Genomic DNA, 19,022 nt, shown 5'->3' on the forward strand with positions numbered 1-19,022 from the left:
TGAATACTAAAATACGCTAATCCCTCAATACCATCTAAAATTTAATTGAACCATAGGAATGTCTCTCTTTTTCGCCGGAAATCTGAGGTACGAGGACAACTTCAAAAAGCAATATATTCCCATTATCTTGTCAATGAAATATCATTACAGACAAATGACAAAAAAAAGAGAAAGGAAAAGAGTAATTAAATTTTAAAATCAACGTCTCAATAAGAACATTTTATTGATTCGTTGTGTGGGACAAAAAAAATCAATTAGGACCTTTCAGTCGCTTAAGATATCAATTAAAACTGTGAAAAATTGTAGATTATCATCACTGAAAATCTCTGTGAATTAATAGATTAATAGACTACCAATGGTACAGATTGGCACAAAAAAGCCAATAGAGGTGACAAGGTTACAGCTTTTATGCTAATTGAACTTGATGGAGGCTTTTGTTTTACTATTTAACATTTCACGCGTTGAAAGCATTATTCAGGGATAATTTAACACATGGAAATCCTCCCAAACGTAAAGTAAATAGAAATAATGTTTTACCTCTTTGGCTGGCAGAGGGTCTGGGCCGAGTCCATTCTGTAAAGAAATAAGAGAGCCAATTGTAAATGTAATGAAATAAATGTACATTCTCTTGGAGTAGTGTAATAAACAAAATAAAAAATAATGTATTTAGTGAATGTAATGAGAAGACCATATTTTTACGTTTATCACTCTACATAATATAAATTTAAAACTAATAAAAAACTGTATTTCAAAATATTCCGTTGTACAATTTTTTTTACAAGCTGAGATTAAATGAGAAAGAATCTCATGCTAAAACCCTATTTCACCCTATGAAAACATAAATTGAATATATTGAAAACTTGGTAAAAGTCTAGTAGGTATTACTAGAAAAGGGTGGATCAATTTTGCATGAATTGCAAATCGGAAGTTAAAACAACTCTATGGCCCAGTTGAATTAACTCGAAGAATATCGATGTAAATGCCACTTTTTTTCGTTGTAAATTTTAGTAAACAAAGTTAAAACTACTCTACGTGCGAGTTGAATTTACTCGTCGTATATTGATGTAATTATTACTCTTTTTCGATGTAAAATTTCATCTCGACTGAAGTATATGCTTAAATGTTTTCGTTTTAAGAATATACTTCAGTCGAGAAGATTTTCATGTGACAATGTTCATATGGAACATCAATTAGAAATATTCCTAACAGTGTTTCATGAAGACATATATGCAGTGCATCATATGTGATATCTCGGAATATAGGGAACTGAAGATCAAGAAAAAAAATAATAAAGGAAATCATAACATAAAAAAACATAAAATTGCAAAATCGCTCAATTTTCAGTTATTTTTATTCAAAAAAAGAATTATTTTAACTCTTAAAACGAGTTATTTTCACTGTTGAAAAGAGTTATTTACACTCTTTTGTCATGTAAATTTTAAAACAAAAAAGTTAAAACAACTCTTCTGAATATTACACTTAAATAGAAGTAAAATCAACTCTAAAATATATTAAATCGAAAATCACAACGAAAAAGAGTTAATCTAACATCGATTCGAGTAAGTTTTACTCGTTTTTTTTTTCAGTGAATAGAACATGTTAATTTGATCCAACCTTTGCAAAAGAATCAGTTTGGTCCTTTAATTTTCACCAGTGTATCGTTTGAGATTGAACCACTTAACGCCCATGTTAGGGGAAAATGCTCTCTTACCGAACGTTCATGCCTTCAAATAATGTGAATTTCTTTTGTTTTTCGTAAAAGATTTACCCTAAATTATTACGGAATTATCAACAATTTATGATAAGCTAACCAATATTTAATAGAAATGTGTAAGTCTCTTAGGAAAACTAAAAGAAAATTCACATTATTCGAAGGTATGAACGTTCGAAGGGAGAGTACTTTCCCCTATTAGTTTTTTTTAACATCACGGTATTGAAATTTGGAACATTAATGTATCTGATGAATAGTTTGTATGGCAATTCTCCAATAACGTCATATTTATTTCTGATTTATTTAACGTGCATTATAGGAGACATAGTACCAATTAAGCGAAAGACTTTCAGGCTCCGAACATTGCATTTTTTCTATGTTTCTTTAATGAATCTGACCTACACTTTCAGAAAATGTGTGACTTAAGACTGACTATTAAAATATTGTCGGTTGCATCGACTGTTGTCGTATCTGCATTTGGTGCAAGCTACGACACAGACTTCGCCTCTCAGGGGAAACTGAGGCACCACCAAACACAGGGTAGCACCAAACACTGCAATTTTTTAATAGGATATTCGACTTCAGAGGACAAGATTTATAGTAATTTTTAGGCATTATAGGGATGCTTGTCTACTGAAGAAATGGTCGAGATAGTCCAAGTAGTTTAGAAATAAAAATTTGTGTTTGGTTCTACCCCGTGTTTGGTGATGCCCCAGTTTCCCCTACATGAAATGCTAACATAAAAGAAATGCAGATACGACAACGGTCAATGAAACCAACGATATTATTAATTTACTAAAATCAAATTCATTAAAGAAATATGAAAAAATATAGTGTTCGAAGCCAGATTGTGTGCGAAGCCTGAAAGCCTTTTACAGTTACAATAATCTAAATAACATTTAAATAGCAAATTAACTCAATTTGAGCTTGCATAATAATATAAATTTATTTTTTTAAGTAAAAAAACAAAACGATTGCCCACTAAAAAATCTCATGGAAATAATGTTCCATATTTGGTATCTGAAATGAATGAAAGTGCTCCGCCCTGGGTTTCGAAAAAACTATGGATGAGTAATGATAACAACATTTAATTGGATAAAAATAAAAGCAGGTTCACAGAATTTAGCAGAATGCTCGATAGACAAAAAATAGGTTTTAAGTGCAGTATGTTTATGAATATGGGAACTCAAATTGCAAAAAAATAAATAAAGTAGTTTTTTGACATCTGTCATTTCTGTTATATCTTGGATAAAACACAGAAACTATGAAATTCAAATAATAAGGTAAAGTACCCTCAAGTCGACCGGTAGAGTTATATATTCAATTTATTTATATTTGCACTAATATTTGGCATATGATCTAACATTAATAGGTCAATTATTCTATAAATAAATACGAAGCAGTGACAATTTTATAGAAATTCACAATTAAAACATTCAAATATTGACCACTGGTCGACTCGAGGGCACTTTACCTTATTTTAATTTTATCAAATTTAAATTCCAAGTTAGATTTTCTAGACACTATCTAAACTTGTCGTTTAATTTATCCTTGACTAGCATTAACTAAAGTTAAAGATCAGTCGATGCCGCTAATAACCGCGAGATTGAAGAAAGGGAAAAAAAAGCCACACAAAAGCTACATACAACTTGCTTAATTTCTGTTGCGAATTCAATATAATAAAGCCTGAACAGGTGAGACCAGAGACTTTTTTACTCTCAGTCTCTTGGTTAAGAGTTGTTGGAGGGCGTGGTCGATAAATAATTCTGCTAGCAGCAATTGTTTCCACTAATAAAATAAATTAAAATTCAATTGCTGATCACTTTTTCAAACTGCACCGTTGCTTGTCTGCTTTTTTTTACGTCATTGCGGGGGCACCCAGGCATAGAAAAGCAAACTATCACTTGAGGAGAAGAGAAAGGTTGACACAAAGAAAATTTCCACACTATAATTTGTTACTATCCGTCGAAGTCACCTGAAGACGGTGAATTTATGACTGTTGAGCGTCGAAGTGCTCCAGCAAAAAGTGCTAATTGTCTTTTTCCCACATTATCGACTTTGGGATTGTATGTTGTGAAGAAATATAAGATGGGATTTAATTGAACATAAAATACTGATGCCTTCCATTTGTTCCCAACTAACCGTTTTGCCCAAGAATCGCGCTTGGAAAAATTCACACAGGGTGGTCCAATCGGCACCTTTTGTCTCCCATAATCACGATTGGAGGCTTTCATTGCAAATACACACCATCACGATAAATTGGCGATTATCGGTCTTGAGAAAATGCCTGCGACCGCATTTTAATTCAATCTTTTGCAACGCGATCGCATAGATCAAACATTTTGTTCTCTCTAGCAACAAAATTGCATCGCCAGGATTAAATTCGATATGAATAATTCAAATGCGAAAATGTATGGTTCAATAACTTTTCATACCCAAATACACTTTGTCTCACCAAAAAGACAGTCACTTTGAAAGACATGGGAATTTTCTCCCAAACACTCTATGACCACAGAGTTATGCTGCATTTATTCAAATCACTCCAGTTCAGATCAGTTTAAAATTGAGTTCTAGAGATTATGCAAAAAGCCAGTGATAAGCCTATATCAGCGTTTTGTATGTGAGATTCTTAAGAGTACGGCTGGTAATATGTAAAAAAAAATTGTGTTGTTGATCCCTGTTTATTTTATATTAGTCCACTGAAAATTCTTGAAAGCGGCATACAAGAAGGACGTTATACACTTCATGGACGGACAGCTTGCAAAAATTTTAAGTTCTTACCTAAAACAGATTTTGAAAAATCACAAAATTTTTAATGACATCATAAACCGATAATTTAAGATTTATGCACGCTATCCATAAGTGTATAAGTATGAATCTATGCTAAGTTTCATTTAGATCTGATAATTCCTTCTAATCTTGCAGTCCAAAATAAAAAATGTAAACTTGTGCAATGATAAAATCCTTTCATGAAAAAGCTTTAAAGGTAATGAAAGTTTATTCCAAGATGGTAAGTGCACAAGGGACATATGTTTTTTTCAAAAATCAATAGTTTGCAGTTAATCACTTCAGTTTCAAGGTAATCTGTAAGACATAAAAATGATCCAAACAATGGAAGTCCAAAAAACGCATCAATATCAAATTCATATAAAAATCCATATTATTATTTCTGTAAAGGATGGCGGTATTACTTGTGGTTTCTGTATCTTTCCTTTACTTATGGCCCCCTCGCAGAAAAAGATTAAAAAAAAACTCTAAATGAATTTTTTTAAATAAATGATGTCTCAACACATGCCATTTTTTGGTTTTCGGAATCATTTTCTGACAAAAATTGCGATGAGGCCATAAGGAAAGGCAGCCACAAGTAATGCCGCCACCCTACTATTTAAAGTGTAACTACGCATTAAGGCCTCTACATTTTGGGTACAAATTTTTGTCAAAAAAAAACATTTTTGGCATAATTTTGACGTTTTCACCTACAGCATTGCCTACAATTTGCTTCAAAAAAGCAATATTTGACAAAAATTGCTCCCAATATGTAAAGACCTTTAAATTGCTCATACTAAGCATCTCAGGAAATCTCTTCGCTACATTTTGCAAAAAGAATTAGAGTAAGTGTGCCAAATTTCGGCCAGTTTGCAATTCCGGCCACCTTTTTAGTTCGTCGAGATTTCCATAAATTTTTACATTTTACATACTCTAGAGATTATACAATACGAAAGAATAGCAAGAAATGCTTTGATAAACGAGAAGACGTGAAAAAGATATTAGAAGAATTCCCAAAGGGCAAGGAACTATGAGAATGAAGGTGACCGAAATAGGGCACCAAAGCTATCTTTACATTTTTATTCATTTTAAAATGTATTAAGAATGATTTTAGAGTAAATAAAGACGATAAACTGTCTAGAAGGTTCCAAGCAACGCTCCTTAAGAAGAAAGAATAAAAAATCAATTTGTATTAAAAATATTACATTTCAAACTTGAGACTTTTTCGCTTGCATGCAACTATCCCGAAATTTGGCACACTTACCCTAATATGAAAAAGGGGTGCCACAAAAAAAATTGACAAAAACTTGCTTGAAGCCCTTGAACCCTAATACGAAATTCGATTTATTTGATATATATAATTGTTATGTACGCCGCATTATTTGTCTCATTTGACTTTCAGCGCTATCCAGATTTTCTAAATAGTGAAGAACTGCTTGTATAGTATTCTTTATCGTTTATTAAGAAATATCAGATTTTAGCTTTTACACATATGCTAGGGGATAAAACTATCGCAGGGTCATTGTGCCCAGTTCATTGAAATCATAAAGGATTTCTCAGTAACATTCCTAATATGATGCCAATTTGCTACCAAAATTTTTACTTTACACGGTTTTTGTATTTAAACAAAAATATCTTGGGTTCGGATAAGATGGACATAGGGTAGATTGAAGAAATTTGGAATCATTTTCAGAGGCTTTAATTTTGACACAAGACACAATACATATAATAATTATTTTTTCTCGAGAACATAAATAAAATTTGCTCCTTGACTCTTCTATAATTTTATTGATTAGTGATTTACATAATCTTTAAACATAAGAAATATGAGAAATTTTAGAAATTGGAGCAAACCTTATTGAACAAATAGTAATTTTCAATAACCAAAGGCTTCCAGTGCTCTGTTGACTTTAATTTTCTAACTTTGAGTGTTTAAAATCTTAAAGAAATTATTTCATGAAGATGGCATCCTCAGTAAATTAAATTAGTTAGTAATTTCAATTAGTTTAACATCCCCAGTGAGATTGAAATTCTTGTCGATTCGAGGCAGTTCTAGTAAATTGACATGATATGATGACTAACTACCGATACCCATTGTCTCGATATCACTACCCATGGGTTCAAGAAGTGTATCAGTCTCCTTTTTGTCACAATATCACCCTGAAACTACCAAAAAATTACCTTTCTTGCAGAGAATTACATAGCATTCAAAGCACTTTCTGGGGTTGCGCTTGTCCATGTTCCTCCGGCAAATTATTTAGGTTTACTTCCGGCATCCCCAGAGTTTACGAACAGTCCAATTTACTCACATTTTACAAAAGGAATTTTTGTTCCCAAAATCAGTTAATTTCAGTTTAAAACTTGAACTACCGGTTAAAGTAAAGATATCACTTCTTTTCACTGAATGAAATAAAACGAATAAAACCAAAGAGATGTCAACAAAATCGAATAAACAAAAATCGGCTTACTAGCATTTTCCGCTCGAAAAAATTATTGATAAAATTGTTTAACGGTGAAAAACTTATTATGATAAAAATTATTCTGCAATCTACCCTATGGATAACACATGGGCCTGAATGTCTTCTATAATACTGGGTAAAACGGTAACCTTATCAATTACACAAAACAGGGGCCGGGATATATTAAATTTAACGAATTTGCGATATTTCAAAGAATTTATATATTTTCTGATGCCTTTGTAGTTTTTACATTAGGATTAGAACCACTAAAACCTCTAGCCGGTTTAACGAATTTATACAAAAAAAATTGTATTCCACGAGATCTTTCATTTATCAGTATTGATCATCAATAAGTTATTTCACTGATAAAAATAAAATATTCAAATTGATCCAAATTTGATCCTAAGGATATATCAAATTAACATGTTCTATTATGATAAATGTGCATTCACAGTATGAAATTTGATCCATCCTTTGTAAAAGGATCAAATTTAGATTAATTTGATCCTTTTATTTTTACCAGTAGTGTTTCAATTAATTTTTTTAAACCTCTAGGTCAGACGAGTGCGTACGAAAATTTGAAACAGAACCATGCTGTGTAAAGAGAAAATGATTAACAAAAAAATGAAAATTGTGTATACAAAAAGTTGAAAGAATTTACCCTACATGTTCATGATCACATAATTGCAAAAACACTTTGACTAAGTTTGAGTCCGATCGAAGAACAACAAACATCATGAAAATTATAACATGTGAGATTATTAAGAACTATCGTACTGCTCTCAAAACAAAAGAACTCGTTTAATTAAGATATGGCGCCACAAACCGGCCACAACTGAAATAAAATCAGTATAGCATACGGCTCTGGACAAACCGTCAATAGATGATTGGAAATGTTAACAAAAGTCTCTGATTAGAAATTATGCGACAAAATCCCGTTGTTTCTCGTTGTCAGCATAAATTGCATCTCTCACATTTGTCCCGGAGTGTGTTTGTTTTGCTGTGGCAACAAGCAATAAAACAATATAATTGGATTGGTCATTTTATTGATTACCTCGTTGACTGCGGTAAGTCCAATTAAGTAATCGACCGATTTATCTCGTCAATTTCAAATTCACAAACGCGCGGCAGGATGATTTTTAAACCAATTTTTTTTCGTTCAATCCAAACACCGATCATTCATGTTCGACATCCATAGACAATATTTTCTAACATTGGAACAAATATGCAAATGAGGACGGTGTTTCGACAAAGACACGCCGACTCTATATACTCCAATTTTCGTGTATTTTGTAATTCACATAATTGTTTTGTGGCACCCAATTGAGGAGCTCTGAGAGAGGTCTCCACTTGAATTGACAGCAACACTCGCCTTTTATCTTCCAATTAACTGCATTTTCATTAACATTCACATGTCTTGCCAATTCCAATGAATTGAAAGGTGATGCAGAATATTGACTGGCAAATTCTGTTTCATAAAGCCCATCATTTCTTTTTTCAGAGAATCAAGTTAAAATTTCAAAACGCTAGGGGAAACTGGGGCAGTAGTAAACATGTGGTGGTTGTAAAAACTGATTTTTATGACTACATTCCTTGGACTTACATGTCGCTCATTGCTTCAGTGGACAAAGTTCCCTAGCTAGTATCGATAAATTCACAATAAATCTCTTAATATTTATTTTAAAAAATCGCAATGTTTACAACTACCCCCTGTTTACTTCTGCCCCAGATGCCCCTGTCTTCTATGACGTAATTATTTGTGTTAACACCAGTGATCCTGCTAAATCCGTAGCGTCACTGCTTAAATAATTTTTATAAATTTATAATGTATAATTTTATAAAATTTATATTATACATACATCGTTGCTTAAATTAAAAAATAATAATGTCGTAAGTTCCTCATTAAACAGTTATTTTTCTGCTAAAATGGAAAGACAGACTATAAAGGAAGAGCACCCCGGATCGGAATGCTAAGAGACATGCTCGATATTTTGTTAAAAAGTATAAGCCTCAAAATATTATTTTGTATTTTTGTGAATGCTTATCGATATTTTAGTGATCCAATTTAATTTCAATTTTTTACAATAAGTTAGTAAAAAAAATAGGTGTAATTGCAACTATGTACTGTATACCTCAGATCGTCACGAATTTAATAAGCTGTCTTACGAAAAATTGGTTTTATGAATTAAATCTGAGCTTATGTACAGCATTCTTGAGAGTTAAATTAATGGTAAAAAGTAGCTAAGTTCTTAAATATTCATTTAATTGGTGCTACAATATGGTAATAACCTGACGATCCGAGGAACACTGCCGATCGCTGGTGCTCTTTGCTCTTCCCTTATTCTTGATTTAGGTGAGCAGTAAGATACGATAATTGCTGATCCAAGCGACGATATACATACAATGTGATGACATTTTAATCTCTAATCTATTTTTTAAAAATGTCTTTTAAGGTTTCATTAAAAAAAGACGTAAAAATTGACTTTTTTCAATGTTAAGTTCGAATGATCTGAATAATAAATCTTACTTTATAAGGAAAATATTTAACTGATACACGAAATTAAAATTAAAAATACGTAAAACCATTAAAAGATATATACGGATATTGATTAAAACTTCTTGCCGTAAAATCACACCTTTCATAAAAATGTTTATTGATATCACTTAAATTTCTTTATATTTTTAAACAAGATCAAGTTAAATCATTCACTTTACTTTGATTTTTTCAAATTAATTGAAATAGGAGATTGGATGAATTGGAAGAATTATGAGAAATTTTATGCGACTCTAATTGTAAATTTTATTGAACCGTTGTTAGACTGATAGCCATCTATTTATAAGTGTTCTGTTCTGCTACGATTCAAGTGTTACATTATTAATATTGTTTAAAAAAGTATAAGTGGAGCCTTCATTGAATAAGTTTCCTTAAAAAGTATCAAACAATATCTGTAATAAAAGTGTTCTTAATAATACTTAATACTTCTTCAATCCACATCACATCCAAAACCGTACGTCAAGAAAATTTGCTAAAAGTTGAAAATCAGTGAAAACAAATTCATAGAAAAAACCTTCCCAGTTGATAATCTGAAAATGATGATATTGTCCAATCCCACACGAAATAACAACCCTCATAAAGTACAAGAAAAATAGTTTAGTCGAGTGAGTAGAAGTTTAAATTGTGCAAAGAAAAAACGATCTTGCATTTAAATGTAATTTTAAAAATAAATTTATAAATCCTCGCAGCCACTGAAGAAGGTCCATAATCCAGGACCGAAAGCTCTGGGCAAGATTGAAAAAGTGTTTTTTTTTTTGCGAGGTGACTTTAAACCCGGTCATCACCATAGAGTCCCCTATCTATATGTATCACGCCAGTCCTTCGTCCAAATATATACATATAAATCCTTAAACACAGTAAAGTTCCTCAAATATAAACAATAGTTGAAATCAATATGTAAAATTTGAGGTTATGTAAATTTTGTGTGTAGTCTGAATTGAAACAATTTTTCTATAGTGCTACTTAATATTAGCGCATTATAATCAACTTCTTCAACAAATTTTACTGATTTAACAATAAATTCCAAAGATAAATTCTCTATTTTTTCTAAATTAATGGTAAGTGCATTTTACATTAATTCCGTTATGTTTTTGAGAATATTATTCGCAATTTAGGGTTTAGAAATGTCATCTATATCCTCAATCGTTCATATATCTGAGGAACTTGACTGCAATATGCAATTTCAGGCTCATTGTAAAATAAAAGAAAAATAAATAAATAAATTATTATTTAATTTTTTACTTATTGCATGAATTGCTAATCCAACGTTCTTTTTAGGTCAAGGCTCAATAATTATATATAATAACCAAAAAATTGGTACAATTCAAGTTAGGACAATGTTAAGTTATTGAACAAACTATGCAGGTTAAAAATTTAAACTATGGAAAATAAAATGTTGTAAAGTGTATTACTAAAGTATTATCCCATGTCTGCTAGGGTGAGGCAATTTCACATAGTTAAACTATTTTTCAAAACTCATTTTCTCAACAAATATAAACCATATTCAAATTAATTCACTGAGAGAAATCCGAAAAAGTTAAAATAACATTCTGGAAATGTTAATTTTACCCTGCAGTATTGATTCAAAATCCGTGTAAATATTACCCTTTTTAGGTGTATTACGGGTTAAAGTTACCCTTTTTCATGTTAATTTTACCCTTAAAAAGGTGTAAAATCAACATAAAAAAATGTTGATATATTTTTACACCTAAAAATGTTAGTTATGAGGAAAAAAATTAATCGCACCCCCTTTTTTTCTCTGTGCAGGTATAGGCTATATGACAATATACAGCACGCTTCGTAGATATAATTATTTGTTATTCCAAAATGTTTGTTTTCAAAAGTAGTGGATGAGTGACACTCGTCCCCTAAATTCAAATCTTTGATTGACGGAAGCATTGCAACATAAGCTTTAACTAATTAAATTAAACTTTCGGGCTAAAATAGAAAATAAAATAAAATAAAAAAAGAAATATTAACAGTTGTCTTTACTTTACTTTTACTTTTGAAATATTAATTTTGAGCTACAAAATTCTTTGGATTTCCGTTGAGTATTGATAAATAAACCACTGAACTCTGAAGTGAAGTCCAAGTTAAAGTTAAAGAAGTTAAAGAGATGAAGATCGTAAAGGATCTCTACTAAAAAGGTACAAAAAGAGTTCTTTAATAAATAAATGATGTGGCTTAATTTATTTTTCTAGGCAAAATCGATTGCGAAAATTCTCAATTAACTGGTTTTAGCTGAGATTCTTTACAATTTCTTTTTACAGATCTTGTAAAACTAGCGAAATTTATCAGTATTCTACCTTACAAGAACTTAAAGATACTCTCAAGCATTTTCTGAACTTTATGCTGAGTGAGTGAATTGAAGTGTAAACATTTGAGCAAAGTCAGAGAATTGGACATGGTGTGTAATCTTTGTTTGCTCATTGTGTACCGTTTTGCTTGCATGACTCTGTCTTTGCAAGATTAGAGATTCGATTCCCACGATTCCTCAAGTCACAGCGCGGGAGGAGTAGTCCCGTGGATTTTGAGATGGTGGCACAGCGGCTAAATTTTCAAGCTACCTCCATACCAGTTTCTTCAACTCGCCTAATCACATTTCTTCATCTCATATATAAATTTTATTTTTGTAACTGAAAATCGCGCCAACTTCCAATCTCATGAGATTGTGGCAATTCACGTGCTTCCTTTAGTGTACTTTTATCTTCGTGCTGTGAGTCAGTTTTTGGTGCAAAAGGGACTCATCTAATTCAATTAAAATCATCACGAAAGCTTACTTCCCACGAACATTTCTCATCCACATGCATTTTTTAGATAATTTTGCCCAGGAAGGAAGTGCTTTTTTTTTACTACTTCTTCGCGTCAATGAATACTTATTTATTCATCAAGTTGTTAAAATCCTTTCAGCAAAGTTTAATATACCATTTTCACCTGGGCTTTAAAAATTAATTAGGATGATACCACAAATTCGATTCTTTTTTCAACTAATTTCATGGGACCCTATAAAAATTGCATCCAGTCCAGAGGAATTCCACAGGGGATTGCAATGCAAGAAAAATTTATTTTTTCATGAAATGCTTTATAGGAAATATCAGTGAAAGTTTCAATATGTTGTGCTATTTAGAAGAACATTCTCTGATTCTCCATAAGACCATAACAGGAATTCCACGGAAAATTCCGAGGAATTTAAGCAAACTGAATTTGAGCAAATTTCCTTTATAATTATATTTTCCAGTTTAGGATAAGTATGCCAAATTCCGGCCAGCTTGCAATTCCGGCCACCTTTTTTGTTCCTCGAATTCCCATGAATTTTTGGTTTTTACATAATATAGAGATTATACAATGCAAAAGAATAACAAAAAATGTAGCTTCGACAAACGAGATGACGTGAAAGCAACGACGTCTAAGCAACACTTCTTAAAAAGAAGTAATAAAAAAATCAATTTGTATTAAGAATATTACATTTCAAACTTGAGACTTTGGCGCTTGCATGCAACAATGCCGAAATTTGGCACACTTACCCTATCTGTATTTAGAAAAACCTTACGATTAATCTAAGAATTTTCTAACGACACTCCCTAAGACTGTCCAACGACATTTCTTAATAATTCCTATTTTTACTCAAAGTAAAACAAGGAAGTGTGCAACTCTCATCACAAACCTTAATTCAATTTCATCCCATCCGCATGTAAATTCAGCATAATTGGCAAATGCACTGTGGCTCAATTGCGTTATGTTGTGGTGATGCATTTAAGTTCATTGAGTGCTACCAGTGTAAGGATATTTGGTGAAAGAGAATGATGAAAAAAGGCCCATAATAAATCTCAACTAAACATGGTAATTTAATTGAAAGCGGAAATTGCGTTTATTGTGCGAGAGAGACAAATGACACATCTTCTCACAACACATATAAGTGGGAATATCGCTATGGAAATTGTAGGAGGAAATCGTATAGTTGTGCTTTATTGTAATTTGTGTCATTGTTGTTTTTCTCTGTGTGGTTTGTGTTTCGTATTTTCACTTTATCTTCCTCTTTCTCTCTCATGTTTTTTTTTGGATTTTTTTTTTTGTTTTTTGAGTGTCAGATTTGAGAGCCTCTAAACAGTGATTTTGCGTGAATGGGAGGGAAGAGAAAGACTCACCATGAAAACCATTAAATTGTAACCGTCGAGCTGTCGTCGATGTCACCTTTCTAGCGTGCTCCTCGGCGTCTCCCTCACCTCGTAATTGCAATTCTTGTCAACTCCAAACACTGTGATTCTTTTGTTTGATGCTACTACCACAAAGATTTTAGAGAGTCACTGGGGATTTACTCTGTTCTTAACAGATTGTGTGCAAGGATTTGAATTTCAAAATACTGGCCACATGTGCGAGATTCATCAGGCGGGTGCGGAAATACAATCCACAGGAAAAGAGTCACCTAATCTACATCACTTGGAGGGAATGTTGCAGCAATCTGCCGTTTCTATCTCACAGTCTTCGTCACACAAATCGCATATTTTATCTCCAAAAATGGAAAGTGACCACCAGAATCACTGTCTCATGTCAACACATGACGTCACATCACAATTTGCTCCACAATACTTTAAATTCTGGACAAAATTTTCAAAAATGTTCGAAAACCTTTTGGACGAAAAGTGTAGATTAGTCTTACGATTTCTTCACACTTTTTCCATGCGGATGCAATATTTGCTGGGACGAGACCTCAGTGTCCTCGGACAAGGATCAGACTGCAAGAGGCGAGAGAGACAAACGAAAGAGGAAACACTTGTGATTGAAAGCAGTCGCACTGAATAGCAGGTGGAAAGAATACGTGTTCCCGCCTCATCGGACAGCTCAGCACTGAATGAATTTTGTGTGATTTGCAGAACGCCAGACTTTCATCCCACCAGCAAATCCGAGAAGTTGTGTAGTGTAGGTATCGAGAGGTTCCACCAAAAAGCTCAAGATTTTCAAACAAGCTCAACTCAACGATGATGGTTAAAGTTTCAGCTTAGCATGAGCGCCTGGTACCAGGCGGCTCCATCTACCAACTGCACCAGGCGTCTCCATTGCCAGCTGACTCTTTCCCGCCAGATTTTATCAATTTTACATGGTATTTTTGGTAACATCCAACATTATGAACAAGTATTGGGCCACATTTTGAGAATAATCATAGAAACATTTATAAATTTAAAGAGATTACATTATTTTGCAAAGTCTACTCAAAATACTAATACAGTGGGACCTCGATAGAGTCAACTTGGACCCAAATTGACTCCGATATAGTCAACTTTTCCTTCATTATTGAACTGATAATATTATATGATCTTATTACAGTAGACTCTCGCTCAATCGGCTCTTTTTCAATCTTGGAGAAAAATTTTGTTGACAATTTTCACGTTTAATTATGAAGCTAATTTGTTCAAAATTACTGTAGTTCTTCATATTTTATCGTGATTCTTTATAATTGAGCGCTTTTTATGGAATTTACAAAGGCTTTGACGCTCAAATCTATCGATAAACCGGATGACATTTTGCCCCAAATGCTCAATTGAGAGAGAGTCTACTGTATGATATACTCGAAATTAAAATCAGTGTTTTGGTGTATCAACGTAACTCTTTTAATACAAGAAAAAATTTATGTATAATAAGAACATGGTAATTTAATGACAAAATTAAATAATTTTCTCTTCGTGATTTGAAGCGTTTTGATAGATTGAAAGCTCTCTTGTCTTAAGATTTTTTTATTAAGCCTATGATCGCAAAGTAAGGAATTTTGGGCCATCATTAAGAACTCGAATTACAAAAAGAAAACCTACGAGATGCTAGATTTTTTGGGTATAACATAGTGAAGAAATCTTTTCTAAATTTATTCAAACTTTTTAAAGGACTTACTTGTTTAAAAAATGTACATGATAAGCGATGATAAAAATTACCATTCTGAAGAAAATGTGTAAATTTCTTTTAAGTTACATTTTTTATTTAAAAGATTAGTACATCAAAAGAAAATTTGGATTAAAAACAAATAATCAACAGAAAATTAAAATTGGTCAGAGAAAACGGTAAAAAAAATCTTCTTTTAGGATTTAAGTGCTGAATAATGCTTAAAGATATTGACTTATCTCCATTCGAGAGATATTCAATATCTCTAACCATTTAGCGCCCATATTACAGAAGAACAATTGATTTTATTGTTCTTTAAAAAAATTAAAATTGTCTATTTAAAATTTTAAGGGAAATTCTGGTTTATAACTTTAATTGCATCAGAATTTTCAATACCCAAATATCTACGGCAGCTCTTCTAATAAAAAAGTGAAAAAAGAAATTTTTAAGACACCATTTCCTTATCTAAAATCAAAATAGTGGGTATACCTCAATATTACCGCATGGAAAGTAATTTATACTTAAAATATTAATAAAAACATTCCGTAAAATCATTACTTTAATCTCCAACTTTTACCTAAAAATACGACTCTTTTGGGCCAGAGAATGTAGAATTTATAGGTTAATTCAATAATATTTGACTATCGTTTTTGAATTTATGAATGATCCAATACAAACATAAAATATTATCCCTTTCTATCAAAATTTTACTTTTTATTTGAGTTTTTTCGAACTCCAATAGAGTCAACGAATTGATTGAAATAATTGAATATTGAAATAATTAGTTGACTCTATCGAGGTCCTACTGTGTTTCTAAGCAAAATTTATCAAAATACAGTGCGACTCCAATAGAGTCAATTAATTATCCGTGAAATAACTTTTTGCATGTTTTTGAGTTTATAACGGTTTATTACCGATTAAATTGATTTACAAACCACAAATCAATTTCAAACTAGAAAATTAGATAAGAAGTAAGCACATTAGATTATTTTTAGCATGGGGGATGAGGGAAAAAACTCAAATATAATGTCGACTTATGAGGGCGGGGTCGCCAAAGAACAGAAGTAGATACCTCTTATCGTTTGACCTCTATCTTGGGAACAAACTTAAGTTCAATTAACTTAATTATTAAACAATCGGAAATTAACCTCTTCATTAACAATAAAGACCGAAGCAGCCAGGTTCGAATTTCAATAACCTATATATACAGTATATAGAATATGTTAGTCGTACTTTTTTCGAAAATTTTTCCTGAACGCGGAATATTTTGCGGATTTTCGCAAATCGACAAATTTTTTGTGAGTTTTTACAAACTGCAGAATTTTTCGCGGATTTTCGCAGCCCGTGAAATTTTTCGCGGATTTTCGCAGCCCGTGAAATTTTTCGCGGATTTTCGCGGGCATCGGATTTTTTCGCGGACCGTGAAATTTTTATCAGATCACGGAATTTCTTGCGGATTTTCGCGGGCCGCTGAATTTTTCGAGAATTTCCTCAAACTGCATTTTCTTGAATTCCTCACCTACTTTTCTTCATTTTCAAATGAAATTTCGCACATCTTAAGCCTAAAAGATAAATCTAATGTAGTGTAAAGTTTAAGGCCTCTATCTCTTATAGTTTCCGATATAATAGACTTGATTTTTCATATACTTTTGTGCAAATTGAACCAAATAAGCATTAGTTTCAAATGAAAAACCCTTGAAGTTTGTCCACAAACCGAATATATAATATAAGAATCACACCTTTTTAAGCTAATCTAGGCTTATCACTAATTTTTTTTTGCAATTCTCCTTAATTAATTTATTTTTACATCAAAAATTTTTATATTGGCTACTAGAGATTTTTGTTTTGACTCTGAGTACGTCAATAATAACACTCCGTTCGAACAATAAGATACACAATACGAAGAAAAACTTTTGGTATTAGCTATCACTCATTTATTATAAATTTTTCTACACAAAAGTTATTTTTTTGATTTTTTTTAATTTAAATCATCTGTTTGTCATAATGTAAATATATATCAATTATTCATCTCCAAATACCGAAAACTAACTAAATAAATCAACTATTTATTGATAAACGATTCACCAACTATTTATTACTGAATGTACTGAATATAAGAAAAACTAACAGAAAAATATTATACAATTGCTACTAACCAACTGTTCATTTATTAAAAGAGTGAAAAATAATTAAAAAACCAACTGTTGGTGATAATACACCAACTCGTAATTAATAAATTTATAGCAAATTTAGTAATAAAAAGGGTGAAAAAACGTCCCATGCGCTGCGAAATGCTCAAACTCGTAACTTAATTGCTATACCTCAAAAGTACTTTTGCATCACTTACTTTTATTAATAAAGTTCTTTAGTGGTCCAATTCATGAAAAAAAGCGTTATTAATGAGTTAGAGGGCTTCGAATTTTTTCTAATTACGCGATTTATTTTCAAGTTTACCGGCTCAAAACCTATGTTTAAACCAATTTATAAATCACTGATAACATCGTACATAACTCAAGAGTTATACGATTTAATTTCAAATAAAAACTATAGATAATAATAATAATTTATTGATTGATGCCCAGTTTACATAATATAACAAAAAGGACTATATAAGCTATACAAGCAAGGACTATAGTAGCCCAGATAAGCTTATGATAGCTAAGATTCCTTAAGAGCGACCTCGAAAAGTATGCAACTAGGGTGCTCGCAACTTGAAATAATTGAAAATTCGATTGTGAATTTGATTTTGGAGGCAAGGAATCGCGTCAAGTTAATCAATTCTTGGATTTATCTGTAACATATTGTTATATACATATTTAAAGTGTGATACCGTTAGAGGTATCCTTACTTTTTGTTCTTTTAAAAGTTTTTTTTTTCGCTGGCCTCCCAACATTAATTCAAAAGTAAATTTCTTGCTTACAAAATGAGCTCTGTTTATTTTTTTTACACCGATAACCATTTATTGCTCCAACTCATTTGAAAGAGTAATATAGTAAATGATCCATCAACATCAATGAGGATGTCGTGGAATAGTGAGTCAGCTCTTTAGCAAAGAGATCTCAGGCTCAGCTCTATCAGTTGTGATATTGAATTCCACTCGATGGAATGAATTGAATAATTCGAAGGGGACATTGTCACACGTAATGAAACGTTAGTAAAATGCACCGTCTTTGCACAAAAAGGGAGCATGGAAGAAGCATCTATTTTGTGGGAAAGCGCTTTTGGGCAGTCTATTAGCAGGTTCTTTTAATACGGGAACTTTGGAACAATTGCGTTAAAATACGATAAAATATCTCAATACGAATAATAATATTAATCCATCAATTTTGATTTTATTTCACCAAGTGATCGTGAACACTGGTAAAAATAAAAGGGTCAAATTGACCCTTTTCCAAAGGATGGATCATATTTGACTCTTTGAAAGGGTCACCAGGTACCCTTCGAAAGGGTCACGGTTTTGACATCTATTTAATTCCGGAATAAACGAATAAAAAAACAATGAAAAAGTGATCTTTGGTGTTCGCTCAGATGAGAGAAATATGATATCAGTAATAAGTTAACAATAAAACATGATTATTCGTGATAAATGTGCATACTAAATTTCAAGAGATACAAAAGTGAACCTTTCAAAGGGTCAAATACGATCCATCCTTTTGAAAAGGGT

General features: G+C 31.9%; 1 protein-coding gene across 2 annotated transcripts in view; it reads right to left on the minus strand.

Moving 5' to 3' along the window:
* Window positions 1-14,353, minus strand: part of LOC129803119 (Krueppel-like factor 8) — a 112,493-nt gene extending 98,140 nt beyond the window's left edge. Inside the window, exons 1-2 of one of the 2 annotated variants that reach the window (XR_008751841.1) lie at window positions 13,636-14,353; window positions 538-573 (exon numbers count right to left, since the gene is read on the minus strand). Coding sequence is in view for 1 of the 2 variants with exons in the window: in XM_055849471.1 (XP_055705446.1) it covers window positions 538-573; window positions 13,636-13,647 (48 nt within the window). In the remaining variant the exon portion in view is untranslated. The remainder of the gene's footprint in view (window positions 1-537; window positions 574-13,635) is intronic. The other variant, XM_055849471.1, reaches the window with a different exon arrangement.
* Window positions 14,354-19,022: the final 4,669 nt, after the last annotated feature.

The sequence above is a fragment of the Phlebotomus papatasi genome, chromosome 2 (assembly GCF_024763615.1).
Source record: "Phlebotomus papatasi isolate M1 chromosome 2, Ppap_2.1, whole genome shotgun sequence".
Lineage (NCBI taxonomy): Eukaryota > Metazoa > Arthropoda > Insecta > Diptera > Psychodidae > Phlebotomus > Phlebotomus papatasi.